At 33.8% G+C, this 17846-nt stretch overlaps 1 protein-coding gene and 1 long non-coding RNA gene across 3 annotated transcripts in view; one reads left to right on the forward strand and one right to left on the reverse strand.

Moving 5' to 3' along the window:
• Positions 1–4075: 4075 nt before the first annotated feature.
• LOC126724117 (G-type lectin S-receptor-like serine/threonine-protein kinase LECRK1) overlaps positions 4076–17846 on the reverse strand; it is an 85757-nt gene continuing 71986 nt past the window's right edge. The window contains exons 1-2 of one of the 2 annotated variants that reach the window (XM_050428422.1): positions 7436–7568; positions 4076–6682 (exon numbers count right to left, since the gene is read on the reverse strand). In XM_050428422.1, coding sequence (XP_050284379.1) covers positions 4377–6682; positions 7436–7523 — 2394 coding nt within the window. In that variant the 5' untranslated portion in view covers positions 7524–7568 and the 3' untranslated portion in view covers positions 4076–4376. Of the gene's footprint in view, positions 6683–7435; positions 7569–17846 lie in introns of those variants that run through there. The other variant, XM_050428421.1, reaches the window with a different exon arrangement.
• Positions 10061–15560, forward strand: LOC126724121 (uncharacterized). The gene is made up of 5 exons (XR_007654622.1): positions 10061–10632; positions 12008–12114; positions 12925–13347; positions 14568–14725; positions 14990–15560. It is a non-coding gene; the product is annotated as an uncharacterized LOC126724121 (long non-coding RNA).

The raw sequence follows: 17846 nt of genomic DNA on the forward strand, positions 1-17846 counted from the left end.
CAATTAATTTGAGAATATGTGTAAAGGTATAATGCATTATATATATATATATATATATATGGAAAGAAAATGATGACATGACTACTGATATGGCTCAATAGAAGCGTAATAATAATAAATGATACACATCATCTTTTAAATATTATATAGATATAGATATTAAATGGGCAAGGCGGGTGATAAATGGGTTGGAGGCATGCTAAACTTCTAATTAAATTGTACTCTCTCAACCAGGGGCAGAACCGAGATTTTTACTTTAGGGGGTCGAGATTAAACTATTACATTGTTTCACAATTCAAGAAAAACTCAAAGTACCACACAGTCCACCCCCCCCCCCCCACCCCCACCCCCACCCCCACCCCACACGTCTTAGATTTTTAATTCCAAAGTGAATCATAACTCATATAAATTGCATACAAAAGTTTCATTTCTACAAAATTGTCTTATATGAAATCTTTACATATTTCTAAACTCTATTGAGTATACAAAAGTTTTCCAATTTGCTAGTCATGTGTAACAATAACAAAAAAGAAATAAATATAAGTATTAACAAATATAAACTATATTTACAAGAAAACAAAAAAATAATAATAAAGAAATAAATCATAAACCATAAGATAAACAAATAGAACTGAAAAGGGGAAGATCTGAAAAAAGAATTTTGTGCCTTCAAATAAGAATACTATGCTTAGGGGTGGGAAACAATATGCATAATTCCTCCTTTACTCCTTTATTTGATCCAAAGAAGCTAAAGATACCCATATCAAATGCAATTTGGAGACACTAATTAGATAATTTAGTTTGGATTTGAAGCTGAAATTCTAAAATTGAAACAAGAGTACAATGAATTTTTTTTGGAGTAGAATCTATATGTGAGTGAAGTGAAGAGGTCTGGCCCACTGGGTTTGTGTAAGCCAAAGAAAAAGAATTTTGTTTGAGTTGTTGGAACTTAAAAAGGAAAGTGAGTTTCAACTTTCAACTTGTAAAGGTAAAAAAAAAAAAAAAAAAGATTTGGGAAGAAGCTGATGAAGCTTCCAATGGAAGCCAAATGCTAAAAGAATAAAAGTTTAAGCTGAAAAAAATGAATAGTGTGATTTGGGAAAGGGAGAAAGAGACCTGTCATGTATATCTGGGTCCAATTATTTTCTTGTGGGAACCAAGTCTTTATAAAATGTTATTTTCTTGTGTGGCCAAGTTTTTATAAAACATTTGTGAGTCCATATATTTATCTACTACTACTACTTAATTTTAAAAAATTTTGTAGGTGCATGGCTCTGCCCTGCTCTCGACCAGATATTTGTTTTTTTGACATATGTATCTAATTTGTACTCTCTCAGGCATGCAAATGTTTTATTTCTTGGATGTAACAATGTTTAGAATGCCACACATGACAATTTGTACCCCTCTAGCATTACTTAATTTTTTGACCTTCTAAAAAGTGGAGGAAAAAAAATATTCAATTTACATCTTTTATTTTCTTAAAAAAAAAATAAAAAATCACTAATTGACCTCCAATTTGGGGGCCTCTCCTTAGTAGGGGGCCCCAGGCTATGACCTAAGCCCTTATCGTGAGATTGAAGCATTTAAGTGAATAAAGAAAATGTAGACTTTTAGAGGGCGTTTGGCTTGCCCGTTTTCCTGCATCCACGTTTGGTGCTGCGTTTTCTTTGTTTTTTTTTTTTTTTTTTCCTTCTGCCCGCATAAGTTGACTTTGGTGGACAAAAATCACTGTTTTGCACTGTAGCAATACTGTTCATGTACTGTAGTAACACTGTTCACGCATTAAAAAATATTAAAAATAGGTCCCACGGTACTTTTCACAAATTTAAAAATTATTTTGCTACAGTGTTTTCAGTTTTCAGTTTTCAGTTTCAGCAACAATAAGCTCAATCCAAACGGACCCTTACTTTTATTATGTGGATGTAGGTGATGTGGCTGAATCATGTAAAATTCTAACTTTTTCTCTCTTTTCTTTTTTCCATACTCAATCACAAATTTCTACAAGATTGCAAGACCTAGAAAGTTCTTAAAAGTCGCTTCATTGCCTCAGTTTGAGAAGCTTGGCTTTGTTCAAACTTCAAAGAACCATGGGATCCTTTATTGGCAGCTCTAGAATATTCAACAGGTAAATGAAGGAAAATTCAACATTTTTAGTGGGTTGTGCTTTTATTTCATATCATGTCACCTTCCTGGATATTTGCTTGTAATGAAAAGTCTCATTGTGGAGGGCTAACCTCCTGTCTTATACGCCAAGGTCAAAGACATGGGTTTTATCATATAAAGGAAGAGAGGGACCTCTCACCTTACTTAACAAGCACAAATTGAAATTGTGCTTCTTGTTGACAGTCGTAACCATTACATCAATTACTCTTTTAGGATATGTGGAAACTTGTGGGTTTAAGATTTTCCGTTAGTTTAATTGGTAAAGTTTCTTGTGGTCGAATAAAAGATCTATGGTTCAATCCTCACTTACGCTAAAAGACTAATTAGCGTCTTGGTTTAATGATAAACACCAAAAAACCAATTATTTCATTGTCATGTCATGTATTTTAATATGTTCATTCATCATATGAAAACATGATAACATGCATTAAATCATGGCATGGACTTGAATATGTCAAGTTAGATTATCATTAGGATGAGGTTTCATGTTATTTTGCTATGAGTTTTGCCTCCTACATTTTATTAGAGTTTTTATTTATTTATTTATTTTATTTATGGTTAATCTTCTTAGATTTGTGAATCAGTGTGTTTAGAATTTAAATAAAGTCTTGCTTCATCAAAATTTTGAGGTGAACCACATGAAATGATGTTGTACAGACTTTACATCAGGAAATTTCCAGCATGTTATTTTATTTTTGTGTCACATGAAATAATAAAAAACTAAAAATATAATATGATTTTCTTTCGTACATATCATTAACATTTGATTTCCTATACATTAAATGGGTTTCTGCATTTTTCCCTATGTAACATGAAAACATTCACATGAAATGATTTAGAATTGTTTGAGAAGATCAAAATCCCAAATTTGCTATGAAATTTGTCTTTTAAAAGAAAACCATGGCACCTCCTCATACAACATGTAGGAGATCAAAATCCCAAATTTGCTATGAAATTTGTCTTTTAAAAGAAAACCATGGCACCTCCTCATACAACATGTAGGAATTTCATGTAGGATGTGCATTTTAATCTCTTTACATTTTCACGCATTTTCATGCATTTCAATATTACCTATGTATCTTAGGATAGGTTGCATTAATTACTTGATTGTTTTTCATTTTCCTTTTATATATTAGTGACTAACACTCTTTGTTGTAAATGTTGAATGCATTGGATGTTATTTTACTGAATTTTCTAGGTTTTAATGTAATTGTGTGATGGAAAGATAGATTATTTATATTGGTCATTGTACCTCTAACACCTTTTTACTTCATAACTTAGCCTCTCAAGTTTGTCTAAGGAATGTATATATGTAGATTAGGTTTTATTCGATGTAATTTCTTGCTTTCGATATTTTTCATTAAAATGCAACAAGGACATGAAATATGTATTTTCCTTTATATTGGATTGTTGGATTGTATTTAGAACCGAAACCATGAAATTTTTTTTATAGATACTTTTATAATTTATTTTAATTTTTTTTTTTTTTTGGTAAAATTTATTTTAAGGCTTTTGTTAATTTTTTCTTTAGCATAAATTAAAGTAAGTTATATATCCACAACTGATCTCCACCATGATACTCGTTATTGAGGTATACTAAGAATCTCAGTCTCCTTGAGTCTCTCGGTTCTCACAATTACAAATCCAAATCAACCCAAACACAAGAAATCTTTAATCCAACAATAATCACGTAAAAATGATTATATAAACCAATAAAATAAAATCATTTTGAACAAGGAATCCAAGCTTACAAATTACAACTAAGAAGGTGAAATACACCAAAGGATAATACGCACGAGACAAGAGAGCCTTATGGTAAAAAACAAACCGCAATGCAAGAGACAGGAAACCAACCACTATTGGCCAAATTCTGATACCATAATACAAATAAGAAAAGGCGTTACACCAAAACTTAAAAAAGGATGGCTATATTCAGTTGACAGAGGTAGAAAGCTATAATTAACATGCAGAACATATCTGCTTCAACATAAAAATCCTTGAATTCACAAAGAGAATTTTTGAATCTACTAAAAACTATAGGAGAGGACTCTCTAAAATGTTATGAATGACAATAGCTTTATTCCAACCTAAGGAAATAACAACCCTAGCCTAAACCTAAAAGTTAGAAAATTAGATGAAAATAGATGTACAAAGTCAGCCATTGTCATATACCACAAATGGTTAACTATGGGGCAATCAAAACTCAAGATGTCCTATTTTTTGAATGAAGGGGGAGAAGAAGTAAACAATGAAGGGCTTGGGGGCACAGAAACTTCAATCACTCCCTCGAGCATTTGTGTGATCTTTTTCATCGAGGGCCTCAGTGAAGGATCTTCTTGAATACACCAAATCGCCACAATCACAAACCTTTCTAGCCTCTTCATGTCATTCTTTGCCTCCTCGTCATCTTCTATCAACACATCTAATTTTTTATCTTTGTAGCATTCATAAGCCCAATCTATCAATGCCTCCTCTTCTCCTAGTGCAAATGCTACACTAGACTTGCAGCAAATGATCTCTAGTAACATCACACCAAAACTGTACACATCAACCTTAACCGAAATGGATGCTTTCCTAAACCATTCAGGTGCAAAGTATCCAATTGTCCCTCTTCTTGCTGTACGAGCTGCTCGACTTTGATCTGCCAACAAAAGCTTTGCTAATCCAAAATCAGCAATCCTTGGCGTAAAGTACTCATCTAGAAGTATGTTTTGAGGCTTTATATCGCAGTGGATGATTTGGGTACTGCACTCTTCATGTAAGTACATTAGGCCTCGTGCTATTCCAAAAGCAATTTGCACTCTTTGGTTCCAATGAGGCCTGGATATCCCAAAGAGAAAGCTAGCTAAAGAGCCATTACTCATGTACTCATAGACCAGAAGCCGATGCTGCCCCTCATCACAATAGCCGAGCAAACGGACTAAATTCTTGTGATGAGTTTGACCGATGACGCTCACTTCCGTTTTGAATTCCTTTTCACCTTCTTCTACCACCTTACCTAACTTCTTGACTGCAACAAATCTTTTAGAATCTGATGGAAGAACTCCTTTATAAACAGTTCCGGAAGCTCCTTTTCCCACTGTTTGCCTGAAGCCCTTCGTTGCTTCTTCGAGCTCTTTATATGTATAGCTTCTCACATTTGTTGTAAGTGTTCTATCAATATTCCATTGCGAATTGAGCCTTTTGTGGTACAAATAGATAATAGCCACAATACTACCTAAGAAGAAAAGGATATTAAGAAATGCAGAGCTGCCAAGGAGTAGTGCCAAGACAACTACCATAGACTGGTGTTTCTTATCTGAATCTATAATTTTAGGTGTCTTGATGAGAACTTTGCTAGTATTACTTTCTAGATACATTCCATTGGACAGAGGATACTTCTTCTTCCAACATTGATTACCGTTACCTTCATAGATGACCACAATACACAAGCAATCGTCAAGGCATAGCTGTCTACACTCTGCCTCATTAGCCACGGTAACACGACCGTAATCTGTGAACGGCCAATTCACATTTTGAAGCATTTTAAACTCTATATTTTCTTTTTGCCTTTCCCATCCAATTTGGCAGCTAGGCAATAAAAAATCTGGTTTGCAGCCTGCAAAATTATTGGATTGGTCCAAGGGAGAAAATCCCTCAGGACAAAAGCAAAATGCTGGCCCATTCCCACTAGAATCACCTGCGGTACGGCAATATCCGTTCGGTCCACAAAACCCACCTCCAACAGCAGCAGCATCACCAGTGAATGTAGCACAAATATCACTGGGAATGCTTTGCACTACAGTCCATGATGAAGAACAGCTCTCACTTGGGTTGCTCACCTTTCTGGTGTGGTTGTACAATCTGAAGCCACCATCATAATCAATCCTAGCCAAGTAGTAGAAATTTTCTTTTGAGCCTGCAGGACTTTCCTTGGTAAGGTTGTACACTCTGTTTGTATTTGCATCTTGGATATACATGTATCCATCCTCAGTAAAGTTCAACTGTGATTCCCAGTTCGTTGTGCCGGTGGCAAAATAAGCCTTCTCAAGGGCTTCAGATGGCATAGAAAGAGAGTAAAGCACGAAATTGCCATCAATCTGAAAAGAAAGCTGGAAACGCCCTTTTGAATAATTTGTCTCAGATTCTCGAGACCTGAGTGTGGTATTCATGTACAGTATTTGGCCAGGCAAGATTGTATCAGTAGGCTCTTTGAAGCTTTCCCATATAGAATTATACCGCTCATCTAAAATCACCAAGTTACCATTGTCCAGCAGAGCCGCACAACTGGATTTGGAACCATTCCTTGGAGTCTTCCATAACTCTTTGCCATTAGGGTCATTGAGAACAAATGCACCGCTGATATCCTGCGTCAGTTTAGAATCTTGTGGTGCTGGTTCATTTCCATTTGCAGACCAAACTATGGTTGGCTCTTTTATTTTATTGAACCAAACTGCAAGCAAGAACTTCTCACTTTCAAGAGGATGGAATCCGAAGGCAAATTCTTCTAATCTCGACGTGATTGGATTACTGTTTTGCCCTGCAACTAAAGGTGATGAGTCCAGCCTTATGTTACAGTCTTTTTCAGTGTAGGTGAAAACAGTGGGAAGGAGAGGAAGAAGCAGAAGCAGAAGCAAGAGACAACAAATATGAGGAAGTGTTGAAGTAGCCATTGTCGCAAAGGTTATGGCTTATGGGTTTATGAGTTAGAAAGAACCCAGGGCAACCTTTATATAGAAGAAAAAGTCTAATAGGTTTAAACTCGCTTTTCTAAGCAGTTGTTCAAGTCTTGTGATTGAAATTTCTAAGAACCACTGTCATTTTGTCATGGTCAAATATATTTTAATAAACTAATAATATATTGTTTGGAAAACGTCTAACTAAAGACTACCGAGTAATTTTTATTTGTTGACTAGCATCTAAAAAGCATGAATACTTCAACAATTAGCAATATCCGTATTGCACATGTATCCAATGTGAACTTTTGAATACCTTAAATTAATATCTTCTTAATTAGTTATTATTATTTAGAAAAATTTTACTCCTTATGACCTTTTGTTTGATAATTGGGATTTTATTTTTTGATCTAACAATATAATATTTTATTAAATAATGTGACATCGATATATATATATATATATATACATATATATATATATGCAAAAGACTAAAAATATAAGAGAAAACATACGGTCAGAGGTGGCAGTGTTGATTTACGCCACCAATCAGTGTTTGCCACGTCACACATTTAAAGAAAAACCAATACACTCTGTCACACACAATTTTAACTTACTCTGCACACACGTATCAGAGAGCAAACGCCGCGGCGTCGTTCTGGAGCTGGCGCCACCGCACCGAAGTTCTGATCCTTTTTTATTCATTCAAATATTCATTCTTTAACACTATCATCTCTCCCTCACAGACCCAACACAACCAACCCAGCCACCATCATCAAGCCACAAAACAACCCAGCCACCATCAATGAAGCCTACTGATCAAAACCACAGAAGATCGACGCCACTGATCAAACAATCCCAAAACCCACACAAGCCACACAAAATTCACAAAACCCACTGATCAAACAAAGAATAAAAAAGGATCAAAACCCACTTATCAAGACCGTATGGCGCCAGCTCCAGAACGACGCCATACGGTCGAGCTCTTTTACGACGACGGAAGCGGGTCGGGTCTAAGGCCGTTGCCGCCGAGCAGGTCGGATTTTCTGTTGGGGTCCGGGTTCGATCGGCTTTTGGAGCAACTGTCGCAGATCGAATTGAACGGCGTCGTCGCGAGGTACGAGAACCCGCCGGCTTCGAAGTCGGCGATCGAGTCGATGCCCACGATCGAAATCGACGAGACCCAGGTAGAGTCTCACTGCGCGGTTTGCAAAGAGCAATTCGAATTCGGATCCGAAGCTTCAGAATGGGTCTTAGAACGATTTGGAGGCTTCCTGGAGGTGGGTTTGCGGTGGGGAGGTTTTCTGGGCCGAGAGGGAGAATTGGGGAGCGAGAGCTTCCGGTATTGCCTAAAATCTATGTTAGCAATGTGCAATTCTTCATTGTTGATTTAAAAAAAAAAAAAAAAAACTGGTGCTTCTGCCTCTACAATGTCGGTGGTGATTCTGGGGAGAGAGAAGAAGAAGGTGACGTTGGAACTTAAAACTGGAAAGAGAATGAAATAAAAACAATAATGAGAAAAACGGTGGTTGACATGCCTTTTTTTTTTTTTTTAAGGCTTTTAGATGAAATAGTTGCCACGTGTCACTCATCTCCCATTACAGACTTACAGTGAACCTCTCATCACATTTGAATATGGCAAATGTGAGTTCCTCCTAAGTCCTATGATTAAGATTTTAACATGACATGTATGGACAAACATTCTGCAGACTGCAGTATTCTGTACATCATGTACTATTTTAGGGATATCCAACCAATCCTTATATGTAGATTCAGAAGTCACAACACTTTGTATTCAATTTTTTTTATGAATGTTGTGCTCCACTTTATAATCCTAGCCGTGTCTTGCTTTAATAGCCCAATTCATTTGGATGTGGTGGTGATTTGTCTGTTGTGAAAGTTTTGAGTTATGTGGTTGAGAAAGAGAGGAGCTAAGGGATTCAGAGGTATAACCTTTTACAACCACTTCTCTTCTTTTCTTTTTTACATTTCTCCTTTTTAATTTTTTTTTTTTTCTAAAATCTTTAGCTACACGTTTTTATAACTCAAAATCTTGATTTATTATTGGACAAATTGTGCTTCAAACGGGTACTCCTAAGGCAAATCTCTAGACTCTATGAAGTTCAAACATGATGAGTAAGGGTTTGAAATTTTATTCTTTTTCCCCTTTGGAAAATTTATTCTAGAAAATTGATTGCATTCCTGGGTAAATAAGAGGAAACACAAATACAATGCTTTAACAAAAATTAACTAAATTTATTTATTATAAAATTTGTTTGTATAAATCAATAGAGGGTTAGATTTTAATTATGTTGTTATCAATCTAACATTCGAGTTTTCAATTTTGACGTGTTGGGTTTTTTGTTGGAATTACATACAAATAAAAAAAAAGTGGTTTATGAAATCCCATGACAAAGGCAATGGCAAAGGATCCAATCATATCCAATTGCTCTCTCTCTCTCTCTACACAATTCACACCTTTGCCAAAATCACAAATGTATCATCAGAATTGGAATGTCCCTTTGAGGCGAATTTTATTTTTCCACATTTCCTTTGGGATGTTATTTTTAATGTTTTCCAGCTAGAAGGAACTTTGCTTTTTTAATTAATATTAATTTATAATTTTAAGGCATGCAAAATTATTGAAGTTTTCTATGTATGATGAAGATTTGAAAGCTTTAAGGAATCATCCAAATTTATATTTTGGAATTACTTTTTAACCATTGTGGTTTGTGACTTTCAAATGACTGCATATTGCAAATGGTCATGTTGATATTAGTTTGGGACACTTAAAAAAAGTAACAGAGTGTTGTCCTCCTTTTTGAAGTGTCTGTATAGTCTGAAACCTCCATCATGATCAATCCTAGCCCAGTAGTAGAAATCTTCTTTTGAGCCAGGATATTCCTTGGTAAGGTTGTGCACTCCGTTTCATTCGTTTGCATTCTTGATGTACATGTATCCGTCCTCAATAAAGTTCAACTGTGATTCCTAGTTCAGTGTGCCGGTGGCAAAATAAGCCTTCTGAAGGGCTTCGGATGACAGAGATTTTGTCAGAGAATAAAGCACCAAACTGCCACCAAATTGCAGTAACTGTTTGGCGTTTTGGTAGTAATTTGTCAAATTTGTTGAAATTTGACAAAATTACAGTTTTAAACTCAAAAATGAGGTTTGGCGTATTCTATTTTATGTTTTTGATAGGAAATCTTTCTTTTAAAAAAAATAAATAATAATACTATAATAATAAGAAGAAGTCTGCATTGTTTTCTGCAAGTGTTTATGTGTCACTGTTCATGAGTCATGCTTCATATTATCTGGATCCAAAGAACTAGTCACAATAAAATGCTAATGCTATATGATTCCAATACGTAAGGTCCATGAGGGATCTTATAAAGGATAGTGGAATAAAGCATCAATACTAATTTGATTGAACATAACATTTTATACCTAGTTAGTTGAATAAAATGCTAATTCATTCTTGACACAATAATTTGATATGTATGGCACCATTTTCCTTTTTCTTATCTTGTTTGTGTCATTGAAACTTGGAATAAAATGTGAAAAAAGGTGGCAAAGGATCTGAGCGGGAAAGAGATAAATGCATTAGCACAACACATATAGAACCTGCTGACACCATCAACACCATTATTCTTCAATACCCTCTATGATCCATATAGGGAAGGAGCTGACTTCGTTCGTGGATACCCCTTTAGCTTGAGAGAAGCAGTGTCTACTGCCATCTCTCATGGGCTGTGGCTCAACATTCCGACTATGATGCCCCTACTCAGCTTGTCAAGCCTCGTGAGCACAACACCAGGTTAAGTTTATTATCACTCTTAGTAAGGCTTGCTGTTGCTTCTTTTATTGGTTTGTCATTGCTGAACTATGATTTGTTTTTATTTTTATTTTTTTGGTTATCAGTATTATCTCACAAAATGTTCTGTTTTAATACATTTGGTAATATGCTATTCTGTATTTTTCTCAATCAACTTTCAACTTGATGTTATTCTTTTCCTTGGCTGCCAAATAGAGGTGAAGATCATTATCTGATTTTACAATTTTGTAGGGAATGATTCCTTAGTATTGTTGGAATAGACATTTTTTAAGTCTATGACTTCTTTTTTATTATGGTTTGGACTTTGGACTATTGCTGCATTTTTTTTTCCTAATGTTTTTAAATTCTCTAATAATTTCCTGGATTCTCACTCATTGAATTTTGGTGTGTGTGTTTGTAAAAGCTGCTTATGAAAATCCAGGTATTAGCAAGTTGATCAAGATGCTGGTTTCATGTAATGGTGTCTGTAAGATTTTCTTTTCACAAGCCTATAACAGACTGACAGAGATTTATATTTACTTTGATTTAGAATTTTTCTGAAGTTGCAAAATCTTAAAGAACTCTATAAAATTTCAAATTAAGATCTTTTGAACGAACATACCATAATAGAACTTTCCCAATTTTCAAAGATTTATTTCTTATATAAAGAAATGACAACCATGATGAAAGGCAAAATTACCAAACTCTGGACATTGAGGACTATGAGCTGGGACTCTGTCTCTCTCTCTCTCTTTCTCTCTCTCAATACTACCTATAGGTAGAAAAGATTGGTAAAATCAATTCATGACTTCCCAGAACTAGATTTTTTTTCAAGTATACAATTTTGTTTTCAACACTATTTCAGTTTATATTAATTTCTCTTATGCTCACCTGCTGTCCAATGTGTTCTATTCTAGGCATTTAAATGATCTTCTGACTCTTGACTTTTTCTGTAAAAGTCTTCTTTTTTTGTTCTTGTATCATGTGTTCTTGTATTTACATGATAAATATAATCACACAAGTTATTCCTTTGAAGGGTAAAAATATTAGCAATTCAGCCCTGGTGAACCATCATTCCTAGAAGTTGGCTTCCAATCAGATATTTAAATTTGCGTGCAATGATGCTTCTATCTATTGAGAAACCTTATGCACGAAATCAGTATTTTGCCAATTGAACATGTTTTTAATACATTTCTGCTTAATTTGTTTGCCTTAAAACTCATGGCTACACCTGTTTTTCATTTTTATTTTTTTCCTTCAAATGTTGCAGTCTAAGAACTTACAATTTTTTTTAGCGTGCAAATTCTTGATTTTATAGGCATTTACATGATCTTTTCACTCTCTACCATCAATGTAAAGTCTTTATTTGTCTTTGCAGGCTGAGGACTTGGTATAAGTTTTTTTAAGGTCTATTGGACAATTTAATTGACTTGATCCATTCAAAGAAGATAACAAAAGAAAATAGAAAGAACATTTTTGCAGTTGGTGATTCTTCTTCTTCTTTCCATTCAATATTTATAATTTTACTTGTTGATTTGATTTTTGAGAAATTCAAAACTTTTCAATTGAGCACATGTATCCGGAATCTGAATTACATACCAGAAGATATTTATTGTTTATCTAAGTATTATACGTATGATTCTAAATCATAATATTCATTTGAGGGGCATCAAATTATATTAGGTTCTCTATCTCATACACACCAATTTATGTATCAACCGTGATCCATCCTATTTTATTACACTAAAAAAGACAGATTCTTGATGAGAAATAGTATATTTGTAAGCCCAATTATAACAAAGAACAAAGAAGCAAATGTACCCCATTTTTATTTACTTATTTTTTAATATTATTAGTCATTTTTTCCAGCATAAAGAAAACCAACATTTTCAAAAGATCAAGCAGGGCAGAAAAATATAAAATACATTGAAAGCTTGGAGTGCAATATAAAAGTCTGGAAGTCATCCAAGAAAATGTGCTTCTCAACAAAGGATGACATTTAGTGATAGTATTGAACATATCTGAAAACAGGAAACATCAATCACATAATCTTGCAAGATTTGGAACCCAATGACTTGAACTTGATTAAAAATTCAATACTTTCCATGTGTCAGATCAAAAATAGGAAACATCAATCACATGGTAGCCAATAATATGTGGTTCTTGGGAAGAGTGATGCAGTGATGCTTGAGATACATGCATGTTGTTTTGGGTTTGGAGTTTGGATGTCCTAATTTGTTTTTGTTTTATGCGTAGGGGCATGACATTTTGTAATTTTCTTTGTATTTATTTCAGATTTGGTTGGTCAAAATGGACATTCTCAGATCTTTGTTTTTGTTTTAGCTGGTATCTCCACTATGACATTCTCAGATCTGGTAAACATATTTTCAACTGGCCTTTTCAGCATTATAGATGGTTAAGTAAGGGGGATCCTATAGCCCTTCTCTTATGTTTCTTTTTTGTTATGAAGATGCTGAAAAGGATGATTGCAAGAGCAGCAAGAGGCATTCTTATTGTGTTTCAGGTGGGAAAGGAAATTGAGATTTCAAACTTTGTTATAGATGATCCCTGCATCATCTTCGATTGGAAATTTAACTGAGCTTGGTTATCTTAGTTTTCTGCTTCTTTGCATTGAGACACTTCTTCATTAAAAAAGAATATGGGTTCAAGTGAATTGGTTTGAGCGGAAGATGAATTGGCAGCTTTGTAGGCTGCAAGGTAGGTTCTCTTCCCATGCAAAATTAACTTTATTAATTGCTGCAAGGATCTCTGTTTTAGGCTGCTTGGAATTTGATGATTGAACAAATATGGACATTAAATTCTATCAATATATATATATATATATGGACATTAAATTGAAGTGCATTTAACTACTTATTTTCTTTCTTTCTTTAGTATGCTGATATAGGTGGTTTATATATATGATAAATTGAAGTGCATTTTCCATTTTTGTGTTTGATTTCGTTCTAAGTATCAGATCAAATATTTGTAAAATTGTAGAAAAAAAGACATTTTGTCTAATATATTTTCTTGTCCTGCCCTAATATAGGCTTTGTGGAAGGGGCTGCCCTTTCTCAGATCCCAGTTTTTTCCATCCTGAATAATTCTCTTTTCAACTTTCTTGTCACAAAGCTTTAATTATTGTTTTTTGCAAATGCATTTGTAATCATGTTAGCAAGTCAGTGATATAGAAGGTGGAGGAGCCCTGTCTATGATCTATTTGTAATCATGCATTAAGACAAGTTAACACTTAACATGTAGTTGTATCTGCTTCTATTTGAAGTTGAAATAAATCTTGTTCTTTTGCACTAGCTATGTGATATGCTCTTCTCTCCTATTTCTTGTAGTTCAAATAGGCTAGACATGATCTTCATTAAGGGACCCTTTTGTATGCTAATTACCTTTGATTATGTACCCAAATTGAGTGGCATTATTTTCTGGTTTAAGTTATTTGTGTGTTTTATGTAGTTCTCAATATAATGGTGTTTATAAAAACTGAGAGTCAGATTTCAATTCGGTTCAGGCAAGGATAATCAGGAAATGACCTACCATAAAATAAAAAAAATTTTAAAAAAAAAGACCTATTAGATCATGAAGATATTGTCAGAGTTGTGTACAATATTCTTGTACTTTTGTTATTCAGGTATCACTTAGAATGAAAGACATCTGTGACATTATGTACACAAATATGGGCAATTATATCATTTGTTTGTTAATAGATGGTATATATGCAAAGATATCTAATATAAATATCATAAAGCAGAAAAATCTTGTGAGGCTCTGCCATGATTTTGAACTGTTTGTGAAATTTAAGATTGATAAGATAAATGGTATGGTTGTAGAGAAGGGTGGTCGGTCAAGACAGAGGAGAAAGTAGATCAAAGCCACAAAGTTCAAGTCATTACACTAACTTGTATATATTGGTGTGGTTCTTTTAGGTGAAGAGAATGATCAATCCTTTGCCAATAATGAGCTTGATGAAAGAGTGTACAGGCATTATGGGTCTCCTCAATTAGAATGGCTTTTCTTGGGATGTAATTTGCAAAACAGTGGCACTGTGGCAGCTGATGTTTAGCTTTGGGAAGCTCTTATCAAGGTTCCATTCTATCCCGTTAGTAATTTTGCTAGGATAAAGGGTTTTCCTCTAGTTATCACTAAAGAGCACCCCAAAGCATCGCATTCAAACTTGTATTTTTTTTTTTTTTTCTCCTTTGATGAAATGATATTTCTTCTGTATTCATTTAGTAAACTGAGTGTTTTTGGGTAACAAGGGATGTAGTATATATGATCATATCAATTCTATAATAATCAATGAATTGGATAATTTTGAGTAGCTTTTGTTAAGAAATGCATGTTGCAGGAACATTTGGATGCAACTGCATACAAATATAGGGGATCTCATATTTCTGATTTGTGCTTGATTTATGGTAACGAAAGTCAGAATGGAAGATCAAATTGTTTGGACATGAAAATGGAGGTCAACAATAATGCCCTTTGGATGGGATTGACGATAACTTGGGATATGCAATATCCAGCAATGGAGTTTGAAATATCTTATCAGGGGAAAAATAAAATGTTTGCAACTTCTTTAGCCTCTGCACGTTCTCAAAAATTTCAGAGATCAAGGGAGAGTTACAAGAAGCACTTGGGGAAAGGCCATGAGTAGTCAAAACAAATGTGGGTAACGAGAAGGACAAAGACTACAATTGAATAGAATGTATTGATACAACACTTCAAATTGTTCCTGAAATAGACGAGAGAATGGCCATGAAATTTGCAGCGAGGAAATGGTTATTGAGAAAGGTTTGACAGGATATCTATTTTGCTTGTCAAATTTAGAGTAAATATTTTTTTGGAATAGAATTTCTTGCTTGATTTCATTGTTTACTTATAACCAAATCATTTTCAAGTGTTCAAGGTTTTAATAGGAAGTCAATTTGATTTTGTTGGGAGTACCTGCAGCCAGGGCCGGCTCAAGGCCTAGGCAAGTTAGGCCTAGGCCTAAGGCCCCACTCAAAAACAAAATTTTTCTTAAGAAAAAAGGTCCCATTTTTTATAGTTAAAAGTCCAAATTTTTATAAAATTATATTTTTTTTTTAAAGGTTGTACTTTTTTTTATTAGTGATATACAAATTTTATTATTAGTTTACAAATTGTCATGTTATTAATCACAAAAAAATGTGATATAAACATTCATTAGTTAAATTGATGAAGTTCATCAATGAGAAACGATATCACATTATATTTTGAACATTTTATAGTATTTTTAATTAGCGTATTTTTCTTTTTCATTTCTATTAAGACTCTCAAAGTATGAGACAACCTTAACTCAATTGAAACCCTAAAATATTTCAAAAAGAAGTTGCAAATGTGTTAAATCATCAATTATAGATTAATCTCCCCCAATAGTTTGAGACTTTGATTTTTGTAAACTAATATCCTACAATACCATACACCAAATAATATATATATATATATATATATATATATCTCTCTCTCTCTCTTAAAATCAAAATATAAAATTAAAAAATAGATTACAACTTTATTTAACTATGCGTAGTATTATATCCAAAATAAAGTATCTTTTTCAATCGTAATATATTTTTATTTCTTTTTATTAATATTTATAATTCAACTATGATATTCAATTCTCTATATGAAATTAACATTAGTCTAGTTGGTATTATTTATGTATTTAATGTATCAAATTAACTTTAATTTAATTAGTATTAAATAATTTTGTTTAATTAATATTTACATATTAGAGGTCCCGCATAAATTTTTTGCCTTAGGCCCCAAATTATGTTAGGCCGCCCCTGCCTGCAGCTGCATGGTGATGTTTACTGTCTTGCTTCATTGATGAAAAAGTAACAAAGTTTATATTAAATATTAATTATTCTCTAGTCTTCAGACTTGGATAACCCATAATCAGAAGACGAAAGTAATTGAACATTCTTTCAATTACATGTACACTGATTTACTTTTTAAGGCATCGTGTACTTTCAAATTTTTTATTAAAAAAAATAATAATAATTTTTTTATTTTTTTATAAAATTATGGCAAAAATACATTTTTGGTCCATATATTTTGGGTTAATTTTCATTTTGGTTCTTAAATAGATTTTGCACCTACTTCAATCCCTAAAAATAGAAAATTATTTCCATTTTGGTCCTTGCCATCAACTCACTAACATAAAAGTCCTAAGTCCTATGTGGTACACAAAGTACGCTTTTGGCACAATAAATGCTAATATGGCCATTAAAATAATATTTAAAAAAATTATTTTGCATTTAAAAATTGTCATGTCAACATAAAAATTAATAAAAAAATTAATTTATCAAAAACAAAAACAAATTGTGGGGGCCAGACAGTCGCTAGAACTATTAAGGTCAAGTTAATTGGGCCTGTGGCCCATCCGAGGATGCAAATTTGTCCGAGGAGACCCAGGTCAAATTGTAAGGGTAACCACATGAAGGGAATAGTGAATATCACAAAAGGTGAGTTCAGTATTCGTCCGAGGACACAATCCTCCTCGGCAACATGAGTCCGAGGACAATCAGGACGCCATCTTGTTACAAACGTACCTCGGAACTATGTCACCACTAAAAGTGGGATAAGAAACCAAGGGTAAGAAAGAGAAAGCAAACAAATATCTATAGCAACAGCTGCCTCCGCATTAATTGTCTTTCAACCAATTCTCTGGCCGCACTAATGTGGAGGTGATACATGAACAGTGATGAAGCAGCCTTACAGCTACTAATAAGAAGTTCTAGAAGGTGTTAGATGGGACAGAAAGAAATTCCCTGAACCCAACTTACACGTGTGCGGTGAAGATGGTATGAAGGGGACAGTATATAACATGAAAGAATAGCATACGGAAGGGGGACGGAACATAAAAAAAAAAAAAAAAAAAAAAAAAAAAAAAAAAAAAAAAAAAAAAAAAAATACAATTGAAAAAGACTGAGAAACCTTAGAACTTTACTTGTTTCAAAGAGAAACCCATAGTGTCATCGGTTCTAATCCATCTATAAACGTGGGGTGAATCGTTTTTCTTTTGAAGAGTTAATCTAGTTCTCAAATATCCACGCTCTACAAATTTTATTGTTTGGGTCTTTGACGTACGAACCCAATACTCGTTTGGGGTCGTTGCAAATTGAGTCTTTACACAAATAATTCAAAAATTGAAATAATTCTATGTTCTCTTAAATAATAAAAAA

This window comes from Quercus robur, chromosome 4 (genome assembly GCF_932294415.1).
Source record: "Quercus robur chromosome 4, dhQueRobu3.1, whole genome shotgun sequence".
NCBI classification, from domain to species: domain Eukaryota; kingdom Viridiplantae; phylum Streptophyta; class Magnoliopsida; order Fagales; family Fagaceae; genus Quercus; species Quercus robur.